Source organism: Cimex lectularius, unplaced genomic scaffold (assembly GCF_000648675.2).
Source record: "Cimex lectularius strain Harlan isolate CLEC.00 unplaced genomic scaffold, Clec_2.1 scaffold30, whole genome shotgun sequence".
Lineage (NCBI taxonomy): Eukaryota > Metazoa > Arthropoda > Insecta > Hemiptera > Cimicidae > Cimex > Cimex lectularius.
Window position 1 is genome coordinate 2614177 of NW_019392730.1, and position 21261 is coordinate 2635437.

At 33.5% G+C, this 21261-nt stretch overlaps 1 protein-coding gene across 1 annotated transcript in view; it reads right to left on the reverse strand.

The window, feature by feature from the left end:
• LOC106662634 (alpha-2A adrenergic receptor) overlaps window positions 1–21035 on the reverse strand; it is a 403288-nt gene extending 382253 nt beyond the window's left edge. Inside the window, exon 1 of the mRNA XM_014386854.2 lies at window positions 19857–21035. Coding sequence (XP_014242340.1) covers window positions 19857–20516 — 660 coding nt within the window. The 5' untranslated portion in view covers window positions 20517–21035. The remainder of the gene's footprint in view (window positions 1–19856) is intronic.
• Between the last annotated feature and the right edge of the window lie 226 nt (window positions 21036–21261).

Sequence of the window (21261 nt, forward strand, 5' to 3'; positions counted from 1 at the left end):
AAACAGAAATTCTTCTATGTTTCGGGTTTCAGGGTTGGCACTCGAGTGACTGTCGGCAAAAAATAGGGTGACACGGGTAAACAGGAAGAAGCGAAGACAAGGAAAACAGAAGGAAAAGTGAGAAAATTGCGTCGCAAAACCTGTTCAACCAGCTGGGGCGGCCATGAGGTTTTATCAATGAAAACAACCGGTGAGCTTTAATCGATTCAAACAGAGCTCAATGACAAAACTTATTTCTTCGAGAATGGGCCCTCAAAATTAACAGCACGACCGAACACATATAGTTATATATATTATAAACAAAAACGGAATTTACTGTTTTTGATGTACTATGTTTCGATCTAGCAAGGTCTTGTCGGGAAGCTGAACAGTAAATCAAGGCAATCTCCTGTGTTTTCTATTTATCCATCGGTTTTGTTCTCGAGGGGGTCGTACGTAAGAAGGGTGTTGATACTGTTTTGTAATAAATATGATTGAAGTTTGTTCTCTCCCTGGTTATTCCCGATTGGGTCCCATTCCCCTTAAATTGAAGCCCTATGAACAATGATTAATTACGGAGAAATGTTTAAATGGTCCCTCATACTCACTCTCTCTCCTCCTCACTCTCTCTCTCTTTCTCTCCCTCGCTCTTTCTCTCACTCTCTCTCCTCTCTTAATCACAATCTCTCTCGCTGACTCTTCATCTCTCTCACTCTCTCTCTCTCTCTCTCTCTCTGTCACACACACTATCTCTCTCTTTCTTTCTCTTTCTCTCCACTTTCTCTCACTCAATCTCTCTTTCTCTCTCTCAGGTAAGAAGTCGTCTTCATTTAAGCCGTCTTCAGGGCTTTCATGAAAATACGCTTTGATGTTGAAAACATTTCCAATTAACTGCAAACTTTCAAATAAAGACCCTGCGAAAATCCTGATGACGTGGAATGAAATAATTTTGTTGAAAAAACATTCGCTTATGTAACGGTTGTGAAAAATAATTGGGATATATGTAATGAAATAATTCCGTTGTTAATTGGTGGTTAATCATTTGTTGTATTATCAGTAATATGGCTAAAGGAGAATATAAAAAACAAATTCCACATTTGCCAAGTTTTACCCGGGCATCCGGGCATCAAAGTCATCAACAGTGTCTATATTTTTTAAACAAATTAACAAAAATTAAGAGTTTTTTTTATAAACAAACAAACCATTTTCAGTACAGGTAACTACTTACCATTTTTACTGTCTCACTATTTTTTTTAAATTTACAATTCATAAGCCCTGATAATGATTGTGATTCAGTTTATCTAGTTCTATTGAATAGTTCATTTCACAAAAAATAAGTTGATACTAGTTAAGTGTTTGATTGAATTTGTCCAATTAATTTATCTATTTATGGCTATACTTTGCGGGGCTCGGCTGCCAGCCTCCTCATCAGACCTTTTGAAGTTCAAAACTAATACGAAGTCAGAACAAAACGAAATAATTGGTTAGAGAAGTTCAATAAAACACCTAACTATATTCAATAAAACAACAAAGGAAAACAAGAAGCTTTAATCGATACTATATAACTTGGCTTTCTACTTATTTTAAATTAGACTTTAATTAAACTTTTTAAAGCTTAAACAGTTGCATCTCCATTAATTCTGCTAGTTCGGATAGAAGGGTGATAAGTTGTTAGAATTTTAAACAATTTTCTTTTATATTTCTGAGGATTTTAAGTGGTATAGTTTGACCGCAAATATCACATACTGATTTATTTAAATAAAATGTAGTCTTCCTTAAGAAAACTTAAATAATGAAAATATGATGATATCCTTTCCCAAAAGCTTTCATCATGAAGATTTTCATCTTTTTACACTAGATTTTTCTATATATTTGTATTAATGCATAAGAAATTATTAATACGGATTGATATAATTCAATCATGATCACATCTATAATCGTATTTATAATTATCTATCTCGTAGATATAATCGTATCTATTGTAGATTGGATCTATAATTATCAATCTATAAATGTTCACTTGAATTTACACTATTTATAGGTTGGCCAATTCCGGCACAAGTTTACTGCCGTAGGTAAATAACAAGGAGTCACAAATCTTGCGATAAAAGCCACCGACACCTCGATAAAACTAAAAAAAGAATGTTTCTCTTCTCTAGAGTGATAACTAAATTTAAATTGATGCTGTTGTAATCTCTGGCCTAATAATCCATTTCTTGAATGACAAACCACTTGGAACGTGATTTCAGATCGTGTTTACAACGTATTGAAAGATAATCAATTTCCGTGTCCAAAGCCGATATTCGTTTAAAACGGCCCCAAATATAGTCGTGTAAACAAATCAGATGCGGTAACGTGGTGTGGTTGGAACTGCGGTCAGCTCTGTATTAATACGGGCCAAACCGGCCTAGTTTCCTGACAGAACCACCCTTTGGAAAAGCACTTTCTCCCTCAAGACTGTTGAGTAGATAATTAATGACCTCTTGTACAGAAATTTACATGAAAATGCCGTGTAAAAGAAAGCTAACAATTCCAGGATTACTTTAATCAGGAGGGGAAAAATTCTTTTTTTATTATTATTTGGAAGTCGTGAGGTGCGGACTTGTGTGATGTAGGTTTTAGAAAAATATTTTCTTTATCGTGCCAACGTTTCGATTTTCATTGACATCATCTTCTGGGGCTAGGATTGATAAACATTGTTTGAATTTTACAAATACATGTAGGATATGAAAAAAATGAATTTATACAATGCTAGAAAATTTTAGATTTAAAAAAATGAATTTATACAATGTTAGAAAATTTTAGATTACAAAAAAGAATTTATGCAATACTAGAAAATTGTAGATTGAAAAATGAATGTATACAATTCTAGAAAATTTTAGATTTAAAAATATGAATTTATACAATGTTAGAAAATTTTAGATTTAAAAAAAATGTATGCAATACTAGGACATTTTAGATTGAAAAATGAATTTATAGAATGCTAGAAAATTTTAGATTTAAAAAAATGAATTTATGCAATGTTAGAAAATTTTAGATTAAAAAAAAGAATTTATGCAATACTAGAACATTTTAGATTGAAAAAAGAATTTATACAATGCTAGAAAATTTTAGATTCAATCAAAGTATTTGTACTTACGCAAAGTGTTTGTTTTCCTGTATCAGATGTGTCATTCTTATGTGTCGTGTTGAGTGTGCCAGTGAGATATTGATGTTTTACGTTTATATACATTAGATTTTGAAGGGATGGGGAAGGAAATTGGGAACAGAAAGGCATTTTTATGTGAGGAGTCGGCTTCTTTTACCTCAAAGGTAAAAATGGGGAATGGCTCGGCCTGATTATCTTTTCAGGATTATATAGACGGGGATAATTAAGACAAATTGTTGAAGAATTAGACTATGTAGAAATGTTTGATGTTTGGATTGTAATGATTGTTTTATATGTTATATTACATGTTTTGTGTGATGTATGTTATCGATATTGAATTTGATTAATGTTATTTGCTCAGATTTATTTGTTACTGGTGTGGGATCTTTAACAGTAACAAATAAGTCTGCCGTAATTTGCAAAATCAATTGTTTATATTGTCCGGCAACTTACATCGGTATTACATCCCAATATCTTTTCTAGCATTGTACAAAATTCATTTTTTTCAATCTAAAATTTTCTAGCATTGTATAAATTCATTTTTTTCACATCCTACATGTATTTATATAATTTAAACAATGTTTATAAATCCTAGGCCCGGAAGATGATCTCAATTAAAATCAAAACGATAAAGAAAATGTTTTTCTAAAACCTACGTCACACCAGACCGCATCTCACGACTTCCAAATATTAATTAAGTTACCGTCACTAAACACCACACATTTCCACAAGCTTTTTTTATTCTTATAATGTTTTCACTCTTATTGTTAGTTTAAGTAATTTATAAATAAGCCATTCATTTCATAATTTTTCTAAAGAAATGGCTGCACATCTGGTATTTCGTTCCGCTTTTTTGGCGTTCCAGCGTTCGTGAATCGCATACAGTAATTCGCGAGTGCGATCTCCCTCTCGCAGACACTTCACGGTCCAAAGGTCTCCAAGTGTATTTTCCGCTAGGTTGTCCCCTGACAAATGGAAGTGCTCGGGATCAGCCACGAATTGGAATACTCCCTGTTAGGGATGTCTATGGATCAATAGCTATCGGATTTATTAAAGTGACGTCAATCGAAGGACGATATACCAATAAATGTCCACAATTGATCTGAAGGAGGGTAGGCTACTTTGAAATTTTCAAAAAAGCCCGAGATGCAAGTCGGGCTTTAGAATATAAGATTTCAATAATAGTCCTTTCATCTTTACTTTTGAGCGGCGAGGAAAATTATAAAAAAGGATCTTTTCCTCCTGGTTGCTGGATTTACTTAATGATCCAGCTCGCTGTGAGAGTCGATTTTTAACAATCTACTCAACGCCTTACAAAAAAACCAAGTGTACTCGAAAAAGAATTGGGTCTCCCATATCGACTTTAAGGCTCTGTTCTGGGTTGACAGCACAACAGCTTCCATGAAATAATCATGAATTGGAAATTCTTCAATGGGAAACAAGGAAGGACACCCGGTCTGACCTCTCTTCGTGATTGAACAACTTTTAACATCCAACAATTCTTCGTTTCAGTGTTACCTATCGGACTTCGCAGAGGACTTGCTGATCAACAAAATATACTTAAATATACTTGTATTTACTAATGGCATGTAAAATACCTGTAAAAAAAGTTTCGCATGAAAAATAAACAGTTTATATTAAACTATTAATGCATTCACTTTAATAAAAAGAAAACAAATGCTGCGATCTTCAATAAACTAACACCAATGTTTATGTATGAATAAAAACCAGTAAGAAAAAGAAACCTATATTTCATCAGAAAGAATTGGGCTCAAGGAAAACAAAAACTGACCAGCAAATATTATTCTATAAAAAAGAGAATCGACTCTCACAAACAGTTATAATTTATCTAAGACAATATCCTCAAAAACAGCTATAAATTTGGCATTATTCATCCGATTTTGATTTTTCAAAAACCATTGTTTTTAGGGTAAAAAACGATTTTTCGCGTTTACATATAAAATTTTTGGCCTTCACGTACGAATTTCTTGAGGCTTCTCACTATATAATTAAAGTTAAAAACCGTGAGATGCGGTCTGGTGTGATGTAGGTTTCAGAAAAACATTTTCTTTAACGTACCAACGTTTTGATCTTTATTGAGATCATCTTCAGGGCCTGGGATTTACAAACGTTGTTTACATATAACAATTACATTTTGGATGTGGAAAAGTGAATTTATACAATGCAAAACATATTTTTTATATATTCAATCAAAGTATTTCTACTCACTTAAAGTGTTTGTCTTCTGTGTAATAGTGCCATTCTTGAGTGTCGTGTCGAGAGTGCCAGTGAGATTTAGCTATTTTGTGTTTATGTACGTTGGATTTTGAAGGTGGGGAAGGATGTCGGTATAGAAAAGACATTTTTGTATAAGGCGTCGGCTTCTTTAAGGTGAAAAGAGCCGACAAAGGGAAAAAATGTGTTGGTAATGGTTCGGCCAGATTATCCTTTCAGGATTATATAGAAATGGATAAATAGGAAGAGGAAAGCTTAATTGTTTGGAAATTAGACTATGTGAAAAATATTTGTTGTGTGGAGTGTAATGTGATGATATAGGTATGTTATCTGTATTGAATGTGATTAATGATATTGGCGTAGCTGCGACTGAGTTTACATGTATCTGTTCTGTAATTGATGCTGTGTTTATCTCGGTTGATATGAACCATTTCTAGGAAATTACGTTTATATTTGTTTTGTTCTGTATGTAATATTTTTGGATTTTTGAAGTCGAAATTGTGTTGGTGTTCAAAATGGTGGGTAGCGAGTGCTGTAGGATTTTGCTTGGGTTTTTTGCAATCATAGATATGTTGCTTTACTCTCTTGTCCAGATATTGGGATGTAAGACCGATGTAAGTTGCCGGACAGTTTAAACAGTTGATCTTGTAGATTACGTCAGATTTATTTGTTATTGGTGTGGGATCTTTAATTTTGGAAAAAAGTGTTTGAATTGTTTTATAATTTTTGAAAGCTATTTTGAAGTTATCGGACACGAGAAATGTGTTTAATAGAAATACTTTGATGGAATATATAAAATATATTCTGCATTATATAAATTCACTTTTCTACATCCAAAATATAATTGTAATATGTAAACAATGTTTGTAAATCCCAGGCCCTGACGATGATCTCAGTAAAGATCGAAACGTGGGCACGATAAAGAAAAATTTTTTCTGAAACCTCCATCACACCAGACCGCATTTCGCGATTTCTAAATAAATATCGATTAACGGTCACTAATCACCACACAGTTAAAAACAAGCATTTTCTGGATTTTTTAAATGGACCTACCGCGCATTGACCAAATTTTTTTATGTACAGTGTATGCAAGAATACCATAAAAATAATCGTTATTGATTTTTTAAACATAATAACAAGACTACACCAGATCCACGTAACCATGAAATGAGTTTACCCTTTAAAAACGCCCATTAAACGTCGTAATAACTTTTTAGAAATATAGCTCTAGTAGTCTAATCTGACAGTTAGGCTTTTACCCTTAAATATGAACGAAAATATTTTTACAAACTTATTACCGTCAAGATTTTATAATTTACAATGTTTTCACTCTTGTTTTATTACATCTTAACCTTTAAAATTGCCATTTCTTTTTAAAATAAATAATTTACTATAGGTTTTTTGTATACAAGAAACTTAAACTTATAATGTAAAGTAGTAAAATTATAATAAATTTTGAATTAGAGTGCATCACGTTTTTTTATCAGGGAAGAAACAAGTCATACTAAGACAAAAAAGACAGTTATGGTCGTGTGTGTTATTCCATGTCAAGACCAGATCCTGTTTTCAATAAATCGGCGGGCAATTATGGCATTACCAATTCAAATGTACTTTGACTTATTAGAACTCGGCCGATACATTAGCCGAGTAGTTTAGAGAGTGCCAGACAGCAGATTGAGCCTGAAGGGAGCGTTAAGTGCTTCGGCGAATCCTCGCAGGATAGAATCCAGATAATTGCTAATGCCTGAGAACAAGAATCGCAATAATAAATCCATCGTCTCTCAGCTTTCATTAAATAAATAAATATTGAAGATGTAATTCAACACCATCATCCAAAACTGAAAGCTCTGAGTAAAAAATGAAAATTAGAAACGATATTGATAGGAACCATTATCTAAAAAAATCATCAATACTAATCAATATTTTCACTAATTTCGTGGTCCGCTTGACCAATTAAATCATTACAATTAATTAAGGTTTTTAGTTGAGATGAAAAAAAAGTAAATGGCACGAGAGGGATTCGAGTTGATGTTCGAGTGGATCGAGGTCACGATAGCTCAGGTGGTAGAGCAGCAGCGTATCTAGCCGAAGGTCGTGGGTTCGAATCCCTATCTATATTCTATATTCTATTTTATATTTATTCTATATTGCATTACTCGTTGGGCATTTGCCTATTATTGCGATTAATTCTAAAATATATAAATAAATAAATCCCAGGCCCTGAAGATGATCTCAATAAAGATCAAAACGTTGGCACGATAAAGAGAATGTTTTTCTGAAACCTACATCACACCAGACCGCATCTCACGATTTCTGAATAATTATAAATAAATAATGTTTCAGTCAGAAGATGGAAGAAAACATCAAGAAAAGTTTCAAATCCAGAGAACCGCGGTCCGGTTGCTGGTATTCTTACTTTTGGCACCTTTTTGTCCCCATCATCCCCTCTGGGTATCTTTGGACGCTTTCCTTCTACCAAAAAATCATTGATTTCATCATACTTCATATCGTGCTAATGTGCAAGGATTTAAGGATATTAAAAAACAAAACAAAAACAAACTTCAAATCCTAGACTTCTTCTTAATCTATAAATAAAGTTACACAAAAGCAATCCTTACTACATGGGCAAGCATAATTAGCAAATTATCAGCTGAACTTCTCGAAAGGTTATTCACATTCATACTTATGTTAATAGTACTGTAAAAAGGGATGTACCAAGTGTTAATACGGAAAGGGAGAGAGAGAGAGAGAGAGAGAGAGAGAGTGAGAGAGAGAGAGAGATGAGAGTGAGTGTGACAGAGAGAGAGAGAGAGAGAGAGAGTGAGAGAGAAATATTTATTATAAAATTTCTATTGCCAATACAACCGTTCGTTTTCAATAAATAAATAAACAAGTCAATAACGAATAACGAATACAACAATTCATTATTTTGTTTTAAAATGTAGGTATTGTACTTTTTCGTACAATAATTGTCTTGCTGGATATTAAACTATGATATATAGCTTTTAAAACATAATCTTCGTCTGGGTACGTTATAGTCTATCCGCGATGTGGATAATATTGTAAAAGCAATTGTACAATTTAGTTCATATTTAATCTCCGGATATGGGTGCAATGTTATTCGGTTGGCCCCGATGTGAAGTTCAACTTATGTATACCGCCTCACTCGACTAAGCTTACAGTATAAAGCCTCACCGCGTGGCTGCACTTAATCCGACAGTTTTAACCATGGCCAGCAGTTGCGTAGGATTTAAACGCAAACTCGGAGCCTGTTAAGTGAAATTAAGTGATAAACCTAGAAGATTTCTGGTTAATTGTATTGCCTCAGAGAATAGAATCCATGGCAACAAATCTGGGCTGAATGGGGGTATTAAGCCGGCCGGGGCGCGAGTGTGTGTCTTAGTGAGCCCTTATCCGTTTTCGTAACCCTACCAACAGCATCAGACTGGATATAGTTGCACTCTATTCCGAAATTACCCTGCTTATCTGTAAATCCACCTTATTACCATTTTAAGTAATTGAATAATCATGAAAGACAAGTTTTCAATGCATTATTTCTCTGCAAAATAAAGAAATCCATCTGGCGATTGAAAGACCACCAGCCTATATTTACATATTAAATTTTTAGTTTAGTCAGATCTGACAAACATGTTTAAAGTTAAAATTCTGAAGATTCTTGATAGTAAGTCATACAAACAAGATTAATTCTGAAGTAATTTAAGTTGAAGACCTGAAAAAGAAATTTAAAACACACTTCCAATATTAGCCAAAAGTATATGGATTATTATTAATTTTTTATGGCGTTTTAACGGCTAAGGACATTTCACTCCGTAACATTTAAACCTTCAATCTTAGTCCATTTACGTTTTAGTGGACAATTGACCAAGTTACTTCTTTCAATTAATTATTCTTTTTATGTAAGGCCTTGGTTGAGATAAAAAAGTCAGTGTCACGAGCGGGATTCGAACCCACGACCTTCCGCTAAATACGCTAAATAGGTTAATATGTAACCTATCTTTTTAGAATATCAAATACCTGGCTCTTCAGAATCCTAATACTACGGATATTATGAATACCAATGGAATCATTAAATGAATTCATTACTAACAACAAATATGAGAAAGAAGTCCTCATTCCACAAGCTGTCGTGGAATATCTGGAGCACATCTGACAGACAATACAGACAGATCGAAATAAACAAAAACGATCGAGCTTATTTTTGCTCCATCTTTACATGAATCAGAATGAAGTAAATGTTAAGGTAATTTTAATAAATTTAAATTTAAAGTAAAATAAAATACAAGGGCAATACCAAATACAAACTTTTAATATGCTTATAGCAAATGTAGGAATGTGATTCCATAATGCGGTGTAATGTGATATTCTCAGATACAATTCTCTTGGACAAATAATATGAAGTGATGTAATCACAATTTATTGGTTTAAAGAAAAAAGATCTTCAAGAATTATTATGATATAATTAAATAGATTGATGTAATGTATAGCCCTTGATGGTCTAAATCTAAAGGTAAATTAATTTCTCTGCAGACGGCTACTAGCCATGCTTATTATACTTTGTATCAGTGTTTCTATTTTTTGTTTGTGTCAATTCTAATTAAGTATTGTGTATTATAAAACAAAAAAAACTTCATCTGAACTTCTAGTTTGACCTTATAAGAATATAACGTCATAGATATTTGTTTAACAGTTCAAAAACGTGCGGAAATTGTAAATTTGAAAAAAAAATTTGCCCACTTTAGCAACAATGCTAACTGCTTAAAGAATTTGAGAGTTGCTTGCTTATCGAAGAATGCAATCTTCCACCCTCGCCGAGGATTGTTCCAAAGCTAATTCTTTTGTGACTTACCAACACTTTCGAATCCGACATCGCCCTCCACCCCCAGTCTAGCCCATTTATTTCCAACGTTTATCTTCCTCTGTTACTTCCCCCTTCGCCAATGGGCATTATTTCGAGCGGAATTTAGAAGGGAAGGAAAGGATTGTATTTATTTTCAGAGGGAGTTGCAATCTATCTCGAACAGGCCAGACGGACATGGTTCACTCGCTGAATAATTGCGTCTAGGGTAAAAGTATATCTTTTATTCTAATTCCAAACCCCATGTATTTTTGTTGGTTTTTATAAAACGAATATGCTTATATTTTTTACCACCTTGCCTTTCACCTTGTATACATTTGTTATTACAACATTATTTTTTCAAGTCTGAAAAATCTCACGTTTTTCGTCTATGAAATATTATTGAATTAGTTGTAATTTGAGCAATTGATTGTGAAAATTAAAACAATCTATCTCAACCAATACCTTACTTAAAGATTAATTAATTGAAAATTATGAATAATTGCAGTTTCGTACAAAATTTGTATTGCAAAAATAATTTGCAAGTAAAAATAATCAACTAGTTTAAAGTCTAAACTATTTTATAATGTATGCCTTAAATTAGCATAGGTTTTATTAAATGGTTGAACTTGTGAGGAGCAGTCAGATTATTTAATAATAAACAATTATTTCTAAAGTAACACTTTTTTTCTGAAATACATCTAACCTGTCACCTCCTCACTACGTCAACCATTATAAAACCACCGATCGCTTAATAAACACAGGTTTCAATGTATAAATTTTAAAAATATGTATATTTAGACATAATAAGACAAATAATACATGATGGTTGTTTATGGCAATAAACACATTTACCATCGCAAGCTAATCGTTCATTGACAAGATTAATTCACAAAATTGGATGCTACAAGCAGAAGCCGATTCATTACCAGGACGGGCATAAATCTTTATTCATATCCGTGTCGTTGTCGGCAAATTTGGGGGAAGCGTCGTATACAGAAATGGCTTTCATTTCCCGTAAAGTGCTCGATGAAGGTGACACGGGTCGGATGATGGATGGCTCAACTGATCCTGGGCCGTGGGTTCGCTTCAGAAAATTATTTAATGGAGCGTTTCCTTTTTCGGCGGATCAAGATTTCGCGATAATTCTGATTGCATATTTATGAAAAGGGCTATTGTTCCATGGAAGGGGGGAATTTATGAAGATTTTGTTAATTGTAGGGTTTCTCTATTTCAAAATTTGTACATGTCAGGCTTAGAGCATGATCATTAGGTATACTTATAACACATTTCGTGTTATATTATTCAAATATTCTTTTCGCAAACATGTATTTTTAAATATTTAAATGGTACAAAGCAAAGAATGTTCTTCAAATAAAAAAATTCTACAATCTAGTTTAAGAAATCATAAAAGGTGTATTTTGTGTGTTTTAAAATTGAATTTAAACTTCAATAACTTTTACTAAACATGAATTTATTCAAATAAATCACGAAGGAATAGAAAAAAACCTGATTTCATTAAATATCGATCTGTGTAAAATTCTTGCTAAATGAAGTCTTGCAATTGGGCGTAATGAACCATCATATTGTCAGGATTATCTTCTGGAGGGCGCGCCTGAAAGAACTACCTGTTGTGTTGGAGTGCTTCAGTACCAAATAAACTCCTTGGATTTAAATAAGAGGAGGGCGCAGAGGCTACTTTTAAAAAGATATATCTTCTTTTTATCCCTCCCCCACATTTTTTTTACCTTCCCCTTTGACTTTACCCTTTCATTACGCGATTTGGTAATGAAACAAATTAACGCCGACCTTTTGCTCTATTTTCTTCCTCCAAGAAGGTAAGCAGTAATTGCATCTTTAGTCATCTATAGGGATATTTGATTTAGAATGAATTTTGAAAATTAACTGAGGAATAGCAGCTAATAGAAATACTAATATACCAGATTCCAGAATGAAAATCGAGTATAATCGAGTTCTCATATATTTGTATGATCTTATCTTATGACGTAATTTAAAGAATGCAATGGTTTTAATTATATTCTAGAAGGAAGGATTTTGTGAAATATAGGGTGGGAATCGAACCCAGGACCGCGATGTCCACGAGCCCAGAGTCTATCACGCTGACCACCTATGAAACTTTTTGATAGCGAAAAAAATGGGCGTCGTTGGCCGCAACGGTTTAGGCATTGACGCGGCGCTCATCACTGTCAGGTAAAGATCCTGGGTTCGAATCTAGCGGCCCTGCTTTCAAACCCGACTTACTTACAAATGGGCTTTTTTTCAAAAACACCGGCACCCTGAGGGTTTATATGACCTCCGCTGTTATGCACCCTCGTAAAAAAGTTAAAAATAGCGAACAAAACGTTAATTTTCACTCAGAATTGTCATTTTATTATATAACATAACATAAAAAAATTCGAATTGCAAAACTCTCAAATTTGAGGTCTTAAACTTCTAGTGCTTGAAGATTACAGCGTTATTTATACAATAGTAATAAATTTTTTATTATATAATGTCTTCATACTGAAATGGTTAAGTTCGTATTTTAACTATTTTGTTCGTTTGTCCTCTTACAAAATAAAATTTGAACAGTTTTATAAAACTATATTCCTAAAACCTACTATTTGATTTTTACTTAATTCTTCGACACCAAGCTAAGTTTAATTTATTCGAACATCCGTTAAACCAATTGGACAGATGTGTTAATGCATGTTATTCAAATAGGAGAGCATTCTTCTCGAAGCCTGGCAGTGAGCGCAGTCAGATCCAAACCATCTAATTTAAAAATTGCAAACTATCAAATTAGGGGACTGCGGTAGCCGAGTGGCGTGAAAGACTCTCGGCTCATAGGCGCCGCGGTTGTGGGTTCGATTCCCACCGTCGCCTCTGGCCCTTTTTTCACGATACCCCCTCCCCCCCAAATATGAACAAACATACAAGAATTCGTCACCATGGTTAATATGCATAGATCATAAGGCCAAAAAAAAAAAACTATCGAGTTTCATTTTCAGTATTTTGAAATTCAACTACAGGATCGAAATCACTTCCGAAGGGATATCGGCCATTTTGCTAATTGGATATGAAATTTAATTAAAACCATAATCATAATGGAGATGAATAGTTGATTTTGCGCGTATCACAAATTGCATTCGTGAAAGCTTTCGCTCAGAGTTAATAATTTAGAAACACTGTAGATCCATCTGAGCACATACGAACGTTTAGCGATTTAGCCATACTAATTAGAAACTAAATTTGTTGACAAATAAAACAAAACTAATTAAAAATTTATTGGAATTTGTTTTAATAATTATTTCAACCATTATTCCATGTCAAATTATGTTCAAAGGTAGTATTTGAATAAGACTTTTCATAAAATTTTATAGAATTAACATAACTGCACAAGTAAACAAAAGATCAGTTCCGCAAGTTTAAAAATTTATCTTGAAATTTTCTACTGTTGTCTGCGGGGTGATGGACCTGTAATTCGATCTTCAAGGCGCATTCTCACAATTCAACATTCCTTGTTCAACTTTACTTGATCAACAAAAGTTCAAAGCGACTGGACTAGTTTACCGTCTTAATTCTCAAAGCCACCAGTAGTAAGTACAATTTCTTCGATAGAATTCGAAGCATTTTTTTTTCAGTGGCACCTCCTTTTATACGACTGATACAAACCACCATGAAAAATTAATTTTATATGTATTTATCATCTCTAAATGAAAGGCAAGACATTATCGTATCGACGTAAAGACTTATGAATTAACTTCTTTAAAAGATAGTTCTTACTCACAGTTTGTTGTTCTCAACGATCTGAATTTCGAGCATTAAACGCTCATCATCAGTTTGACTGAGTTACAGACACGTCTCTCGTCATGAATAGTAAAAGTTGATCAGTTTTTTTATTTACTTTAGCAAGCCGATTTTTTGGGTTAGTTTTGATTTCAAGCAATTTTCAAAGAAATTAAACCACATTGATTTGTTGATTTTTGAGCATGAAAGTCATAATCGTTAATATATAGACCTCTTTAATATAAGCCTACTATCTAATTGTTGTAAATTTAATAATAAATTTTATGAAATGAAACAGCCGAAACACCCCAAACCTACAAGTATTTTAGTTCAGTGTGATATAATCTAATTATGTACAACTATATTCTTTTATGGCAGTAATAAAGTTAGTTCGAAAAGTCGTGAAACGTTGCCATAAAAACAAATATAACAACATTCCTTTCAACCTATAAAATAAATTTACATAATTATTAAGCATAATACAATAAATTAAGTAATTAGACTTCGCTGAATAAAACTGTTGCGTTGTTTAACAAAATAATAATAAATAAACCAATGAAATAAGAAGCAAGCACAGTGTTTATACAGTTTAATTTGTAACAATTAGTTTCTTGTGTTTTTATTGCATTTTATCGGTTAACGATATCAATTTATCATCCCCATCGGTTAAACCCTTAATTTTCTATAATTCCTATAAAGTTTATGAGGATTTGTCCCGATCCTACTCTTCGAAAGCTTATTAAATGAAACAAATTTTTTGAAATTCACCAACGTTTAAAACATTTCATCAGAGCGTAGTGAATTTTCATTTTTGTTTTTTTAATTCTTCAATTTTCTTTTACTTATAAAATTTCATACGTTTGGCGACCATCTTTCGTTTGGTATGAAAGGAATATGTATATGACTTATTCTTTAGACAATTTAACGAAATATTTAAAATTGGCCTCAATTTTGAATAAAATGCATAGGTAAGAGCGGACATCATTTTCGTTTGATAAGTTTGTTAAAAAATATTAAAATCGTATCTGCTCGACTAGTTAGAAAACTTATTTTTTGTATTCTATTCTGATTTTTGCTTCTCGAAGGTGGGATAATAGGTCACCTCAAAAAACAACAACCAGCTCTTTTTCAATCCACAACGTTTCGGATTTGTTTTAATCCTTCATCAGGTGAATTAGCGCAGTGGTTAAAACAGTGGTCGTCAGTCATTAATATTTTCTAATAATCTATTTTAGAGAAGCCAGTGTGATACACTTTTTAAGTCCTTTAAACTCCGAAAACTTTTTGTATTTTGATCCTGACTAGACACAGGAAGGATGAAAATAAATCTGAAACGTTGTGGATTGAATAAATGCTGATCGTTGTTTTTTTGAAACGACCTATTATCCCACCTTCGAGAAGGAAAAATCAGAAGTAAACTGTTGAGATTGAAATAAAAACATCGGTATTCTATTCCATTTACAATCTACTAATACCCAATTCTTCCTTTATCTCATAAAAAACCACCCTGTATATTAATTAAAAAATAGGCCATTCGACATCCAGAATAACCTCCTAGTAATTTGGAATGGTTAATAGGAAATGGCTGATTATTTATTGCAGTATCCCCGAGCGTGAGATAAGAGCCGACCCCTCCGCACAGGGTTGCCAGTCAGTACATAAATCTCAAAAATCTGGCCCTACTTTCCAATATTGAAGGATAACGATGCATACTTTATTAGGATAAGAAGTGGATCTACTTTATTTTTTTTAGAAGAAAACATTGTATTTCTTATTATTTATAATTTTGTTCATACTTTTGGTCAAACCATTGTTAAAAAAAACCCTTAAAACTTGTATACAAATGATCAATATATCAAACCGATATGGATGAATGATAGCATAAACGTTATCTGAACCAAAGGCAAACTCATTGTGGACAACACAACATATTACATTGTTTACTATCGATTGATGTCAATAGTTTCAGACCATGTAATAGAATTTGGGAATTAAACTAAACTATTGATATAATGGATTCTACTTCTGAAGTTGAATAAACATTATAAAGACGTATTAATGGTTTTGTGAGTGAAAAAATTAGTAGGTTTGCTTTTATAACACATTATTTTGACATTGTTTGTTATATGATAGCACAAATCTTTTGTATGAGTATAGTAGTCATTTTTCCAATTGAATACACAAATAAAAGTTAACTTTTCAAGAAGTACTGTTATTTAGAAATAATGATATTCAGAGATACAATCTTCAATCAATGTACCATTTTTACAATATTAAAAATGTTTTCCTCTGTTGTCGAAGTTTTTATTGAATTAGTTTGGTTTAATTTATTTTCTTTTTATCTGGGCGAATTAACTTAGATAGAACAGAACATTCTGGCATGGGACGGTCGAAAAACATGTTGAAAGGCTGAGGAAACGTCTCGAGCAACTACTTGTAAGTTCCATTTATTATTCATTTCCTTGCCAATTTCGAACGTTCCGTTCCATGAAAAACAAGTTGTTGTTTTTTTTCTCCGCAAGACCAGAAAATTGAGTGCCATAAGGCCGGCCGAAAAGTTGCTATACTTTCTCCTATGCTCGAAAAGACCGTTGAGAAGACATGGAGGGAAAATAACAGTATAATAATAAATAATATTAAAAACATTATGGAAAAAATACTTTGGCAGTCTTCTCCGTTGTGACACTTATACCCTTGTGCACATCTCCTTCACAGCCCATTGGCGAGCGTTAAAACCTTAACTTTTTTACGTAATTTGAATTTAATGTGATATTTTTTTTAGATAAAAATCTTAAATCTTTAATTATTATGTAGTCTGCTGTATCTGCTATCAACAATAGTACTTAATTTTTACGAGAATATTAATAATTAATTTATCTTTATGTAAGGTATTGGTTGAAATAAAAAAGCTAGTGCTACGAGCGAGATTCGAACCTACGACGCTCGGCTGAATACGCCGGTGCTCTACCACTTGAGCTATCGTGACTTCGATCTACTCGGACACTAACTTCCCAACTCAACCACACCTTTCAAATTTTCTCTTCTTTTTGCCATTTTTCAATTTTTTTATCTCAACCAAATCCTTACATAAAGATTAATTAATTGAAAAAAGTTATTAGGTCAATCGGACCACGAACTCTAATGAATTTAATAAGTGAAATTGAAAGCTCTCCGTGGCTATTTCATTTTTCGCCGAGAATCGAATATATTACACGACATTTGAAAAATGGCAAAAAGGAGGAAAATTCGAAAGATGGGAAGTTAGTGTCCGAGAGGATCAAAGTCATGATTGCTCAAGTGGTAGAGTATCGGCGTATTTAGCCAAGGCTCGTGGGTTCGAATCCCGCTCGTGACACTGACTCTATCTCAACCAATACCTTACATGAAGATTAATTAATTGAAAAAGGTTATTCGGTCAATCGGACCACGAACTCTAATGAATTATTAATTCACTTTCATATTTCAAGTTCAAGCTCAAAAAACATTTCATAAGAAAGAAAATTATTTAGCACTGTGTGGTGACCGTTAATCGATAATTATTCAGAAATCGTGAGATGCGGTCTGGTGTGATGTAGGTTTCAGAAAAACATTTTCTTTATCGTGCCAACGTTTCGATCTTTATTGAGATCATCTTCAGGGCTCAAAGTGTTTGTCTTCTGTGTAATTGTGCCATTCTTGCGTGTCGCGTTGAGAGTCGTGTCGTGTCGACACGCAAGAATGGCTCAATTACACAGAAGACAAACACTTTGAGCCCTGATGAAGATCTCAATAAAATATCGAAACGTTGGTACGATAAAGAAAATGTTTTTCTGAAACCTACATCATACCAGACCGCATCTCACGATTTCTGAATAATTAATAATTTAGTACGTTTATAAATATTGCACATAAGACATAAACTGTGCTATATAAACGTGTTTTCGTAATATAAACTGGCAACCAATACATTACCTCAGCTTGATAATAGTAAGCTAATTTTGTGCGTATAGTTTAAATGACAAATACATTCAAAGTAGTGAAAAGGAGAGATTTCGGAGAAAAATTTGTTCTCAGCCCCGCGACCCCGATTCTCGTAATGTTGTCCACAACAAAAGCCTATCAGTTTCAAACAGTCATTATTCTCGTCGGTGGAAGTTTTTCGCCGGTAAAATCTATCATTTTGAGGCGGGGGCGGAAAGTGAAGGCTTTCAGGGGTGAAGGTGTTAGCTAGACCAAATACCGTTAATCTTTAGGAGTGCGGGTGGGACTCCCCAATAACTTATGATCCCACAAGTTAGCTCCCTTGTGACCTCGAGTGAACCCTCTCATCCACCTTTTCCTTTAGAAACAATTGATTACAGATTTAAAAATTAAATCGACACTACGGACCGAAATCATTGAAACGCCAGTTTATTTTTCCAACATGTACTATTTTAAATAACATATTCCATTTTTTACATTATCTTTTAATCCAATACGGCAGAGTCCGTTCTTCTGGTACCTCAGGGCGAAAGAGATTTTTAAATATGTATAGTGTTTATGTGTGTTTGTGTTGTGTCTGTGGTGTTTTGATGTTTATTTATTGAAATGAATGTAATTTATTAGTGTGAAAGGAAATGGTTGTTTAACCTCACTCCTAGGAATATGGAGTAATCTGGGGTAAGTGTGGCGCATGGAGAGTAAAAGGAAGTCATTAGCGAGAACGGTGAGGGTTCAACCCCACCCCGAGGAATATAGCATACTCTGGGGGCGTAAATGTGACCAGACTTCTATGATTTCTATGTTTGTGACCTTGTGACCATATATATATATATANTATAAATTCAGCCCAGCCATCTAAAAATGACATCCTGAATATATTCGCCTTCAAATTTGCAATTGCAATCCCGGGCTATGAAAAAATCTTAATAATTTGGATTACTTTCTTACTACTAAATAAAATAATATTAAATAAACAAAATGGTTCATATATTTTTTATTAAATTTTAGTACAAAAAGCTGATATTTTTATTTATGTTATTATGAAAAACGTTACAGCCCTGATAAATAAGCTTAAGGAGGTAGCTTTTGTTTTTTGAACTAATAGTTGGTTTTCCGATTTTTTTAAAATCTAATTCCAGTACTACTCCTGAGGTTTCAATTTTGATACACATTTTGTCTTTTTAAAAATATTCGGTACTTTCCATTTCATCATCAAACTAAAATATATCCGTATTTTTGCATTGTTTAAAATTATTCATTTATTCAATGTGAGGATTCAAAGTTGCCTACATTTTTTTCAAAATTTATTTGGTCAATTAAAAACAAGTTGTTTTTTAGTATAATGCATATTTATAGCTAAGGTTTTTTTTTGTCAATCTTTACTTTCATTAAATATAATTAGCTGTTAAAAATTATATGATAATTTTGTTTGATTGTTTTTTTAATAAAGGTGTTAATTTTTGTTGTCTAATTCGAGAGGGTTTTGTTTTATTTAAATTTTTTTATTGGACACAAAACCAACCTTCTGAGGCCCAACCTGGTCTTCAGGGGTTTCATCATTAAGATTTTCTTTCCTCTCCTCTCCTATGTTGGGGCGGTTTATATTTACGGCAATAGCCGAGTGGTTAGCGTGTGAGACTATAGAATTTGGAATTGTATTTTATAAAAATTTAGAAAAATATTTAAAATATTTGAGTTGTCGGACACGACACTGAATGTATGTCCTGCAGTTCGAAAGGAATTGACTTTTCTTCAAATGTATACGTTCGATTGAATTATAATTTACGTTTTTAATATTCCATCAACTTTTTTAGTTTAAACTCATTACAAAAAATTTATAGTTATATGTAAAATGAACATGCACCGTAATAAAGTGGAAATGTCACTCACCTCGCATTTCGGGAACTCTTGTTCCTCCCGTGCCACCTTCCACCCTAATAAGGGTGGGATGCAGATGACGGCGCTGAGAATCCATACCAAGGTGATCATGATGGCTGCCCTGGCGGGAGTCCGTTTCTTCAGGTAGTCTACCGCTTGAGTAATGGACCAGTAACGATCCAGGGATATGAGACACAGATTCATAATGGACGCAGTACAGAGAAGCACGTCCATCGCGGAATGTATGTCGCACCACCAGTTGCCGAATATCCAATAGCCCATCAGGTTGTTCGCCAATGAGAACGGCATAATGACCAGTCCGAGGAAAAAGTCCGCGACGGCCAACGACGCGATAAACCAGTTCTGGATGTTTTTCAACGCCTTCTCCGTCACAATCGCAATTATAACAAGCATGTTTCCCACGACGACGACTATCATCAGCATTGTGACGACGATGCTTGCGACGATAATGTGCCAGAGCGAATAGCCACTGGGGTAAAGCGAACTTCCACTCAATATTATCAAAGTGTCGTTCCCGTCGAAAGTACTGTTTGTGTCGTTGCCGTAACTGATATTAGCAGAATCGCTTTGCCATAAAAGCAAAAGTTCGTCGTCTTCGTCCCACTTCAACCAAGTGAGGGAATCATTTGATTCAAAAGGAAACCGCTCCATAACAAGTACAAAAATACTAACTACACAGTTTCTTTTTGTAATAGTTTTTCTTTTTTAATAGTTATTGTATAAAAAGGCAATCGATTCTCTTTCTTTCCAAACCCTAATTATTATATTTTAATTTTTTTTTCTATAACAGTACCCGTTTTGACCGAGGCCCTCTACACTTGAAGGACTTAACGTAAACCAAAGACGAATAAAAAAATCAAAAATTTTTATTCTAACACACACTTCTAGCTAGACACAAATTATTTACAATATCATTTTATTATTTATTTAAACTGTTTCGGTTTTAAATCTGCTGGAAATTTGACGATTTGTTTGACAAGGGTTGATCTGGTAGGCTGGTTTGTATTCGTTTTTTTAAGAATCGTGCTATGTTGTGTGGTGTTGGGGCGGAGGGTTTTGATCCGGCTGGTACGGCCGGGAACTTTAGCTTGATCACATCCCAGAGGCTGGTGTCTCTCCAGCCTCCCTAGGCATCCCCTCCGCCCGCAGAGAACATCTCAGAAGCAATCACAACCTGGAAACAAAAAACGGACAAATTAGACAAAGAGAAAAGTTTACAGTCTAACAATCTAACAAGTTAAAAAGGTGATTTTTTGGTCAATAATGAATAGGGATATTGCCAATTTTGTAGTATTTACTTTCCATAGCGTTTTTATTTTCCTTTAGATAAAAGCAGTTTAGATAAAAAAAGGTTTAGTGTTTAGAATCGTATGGACAGTTCATAAGTGTCTTCCTA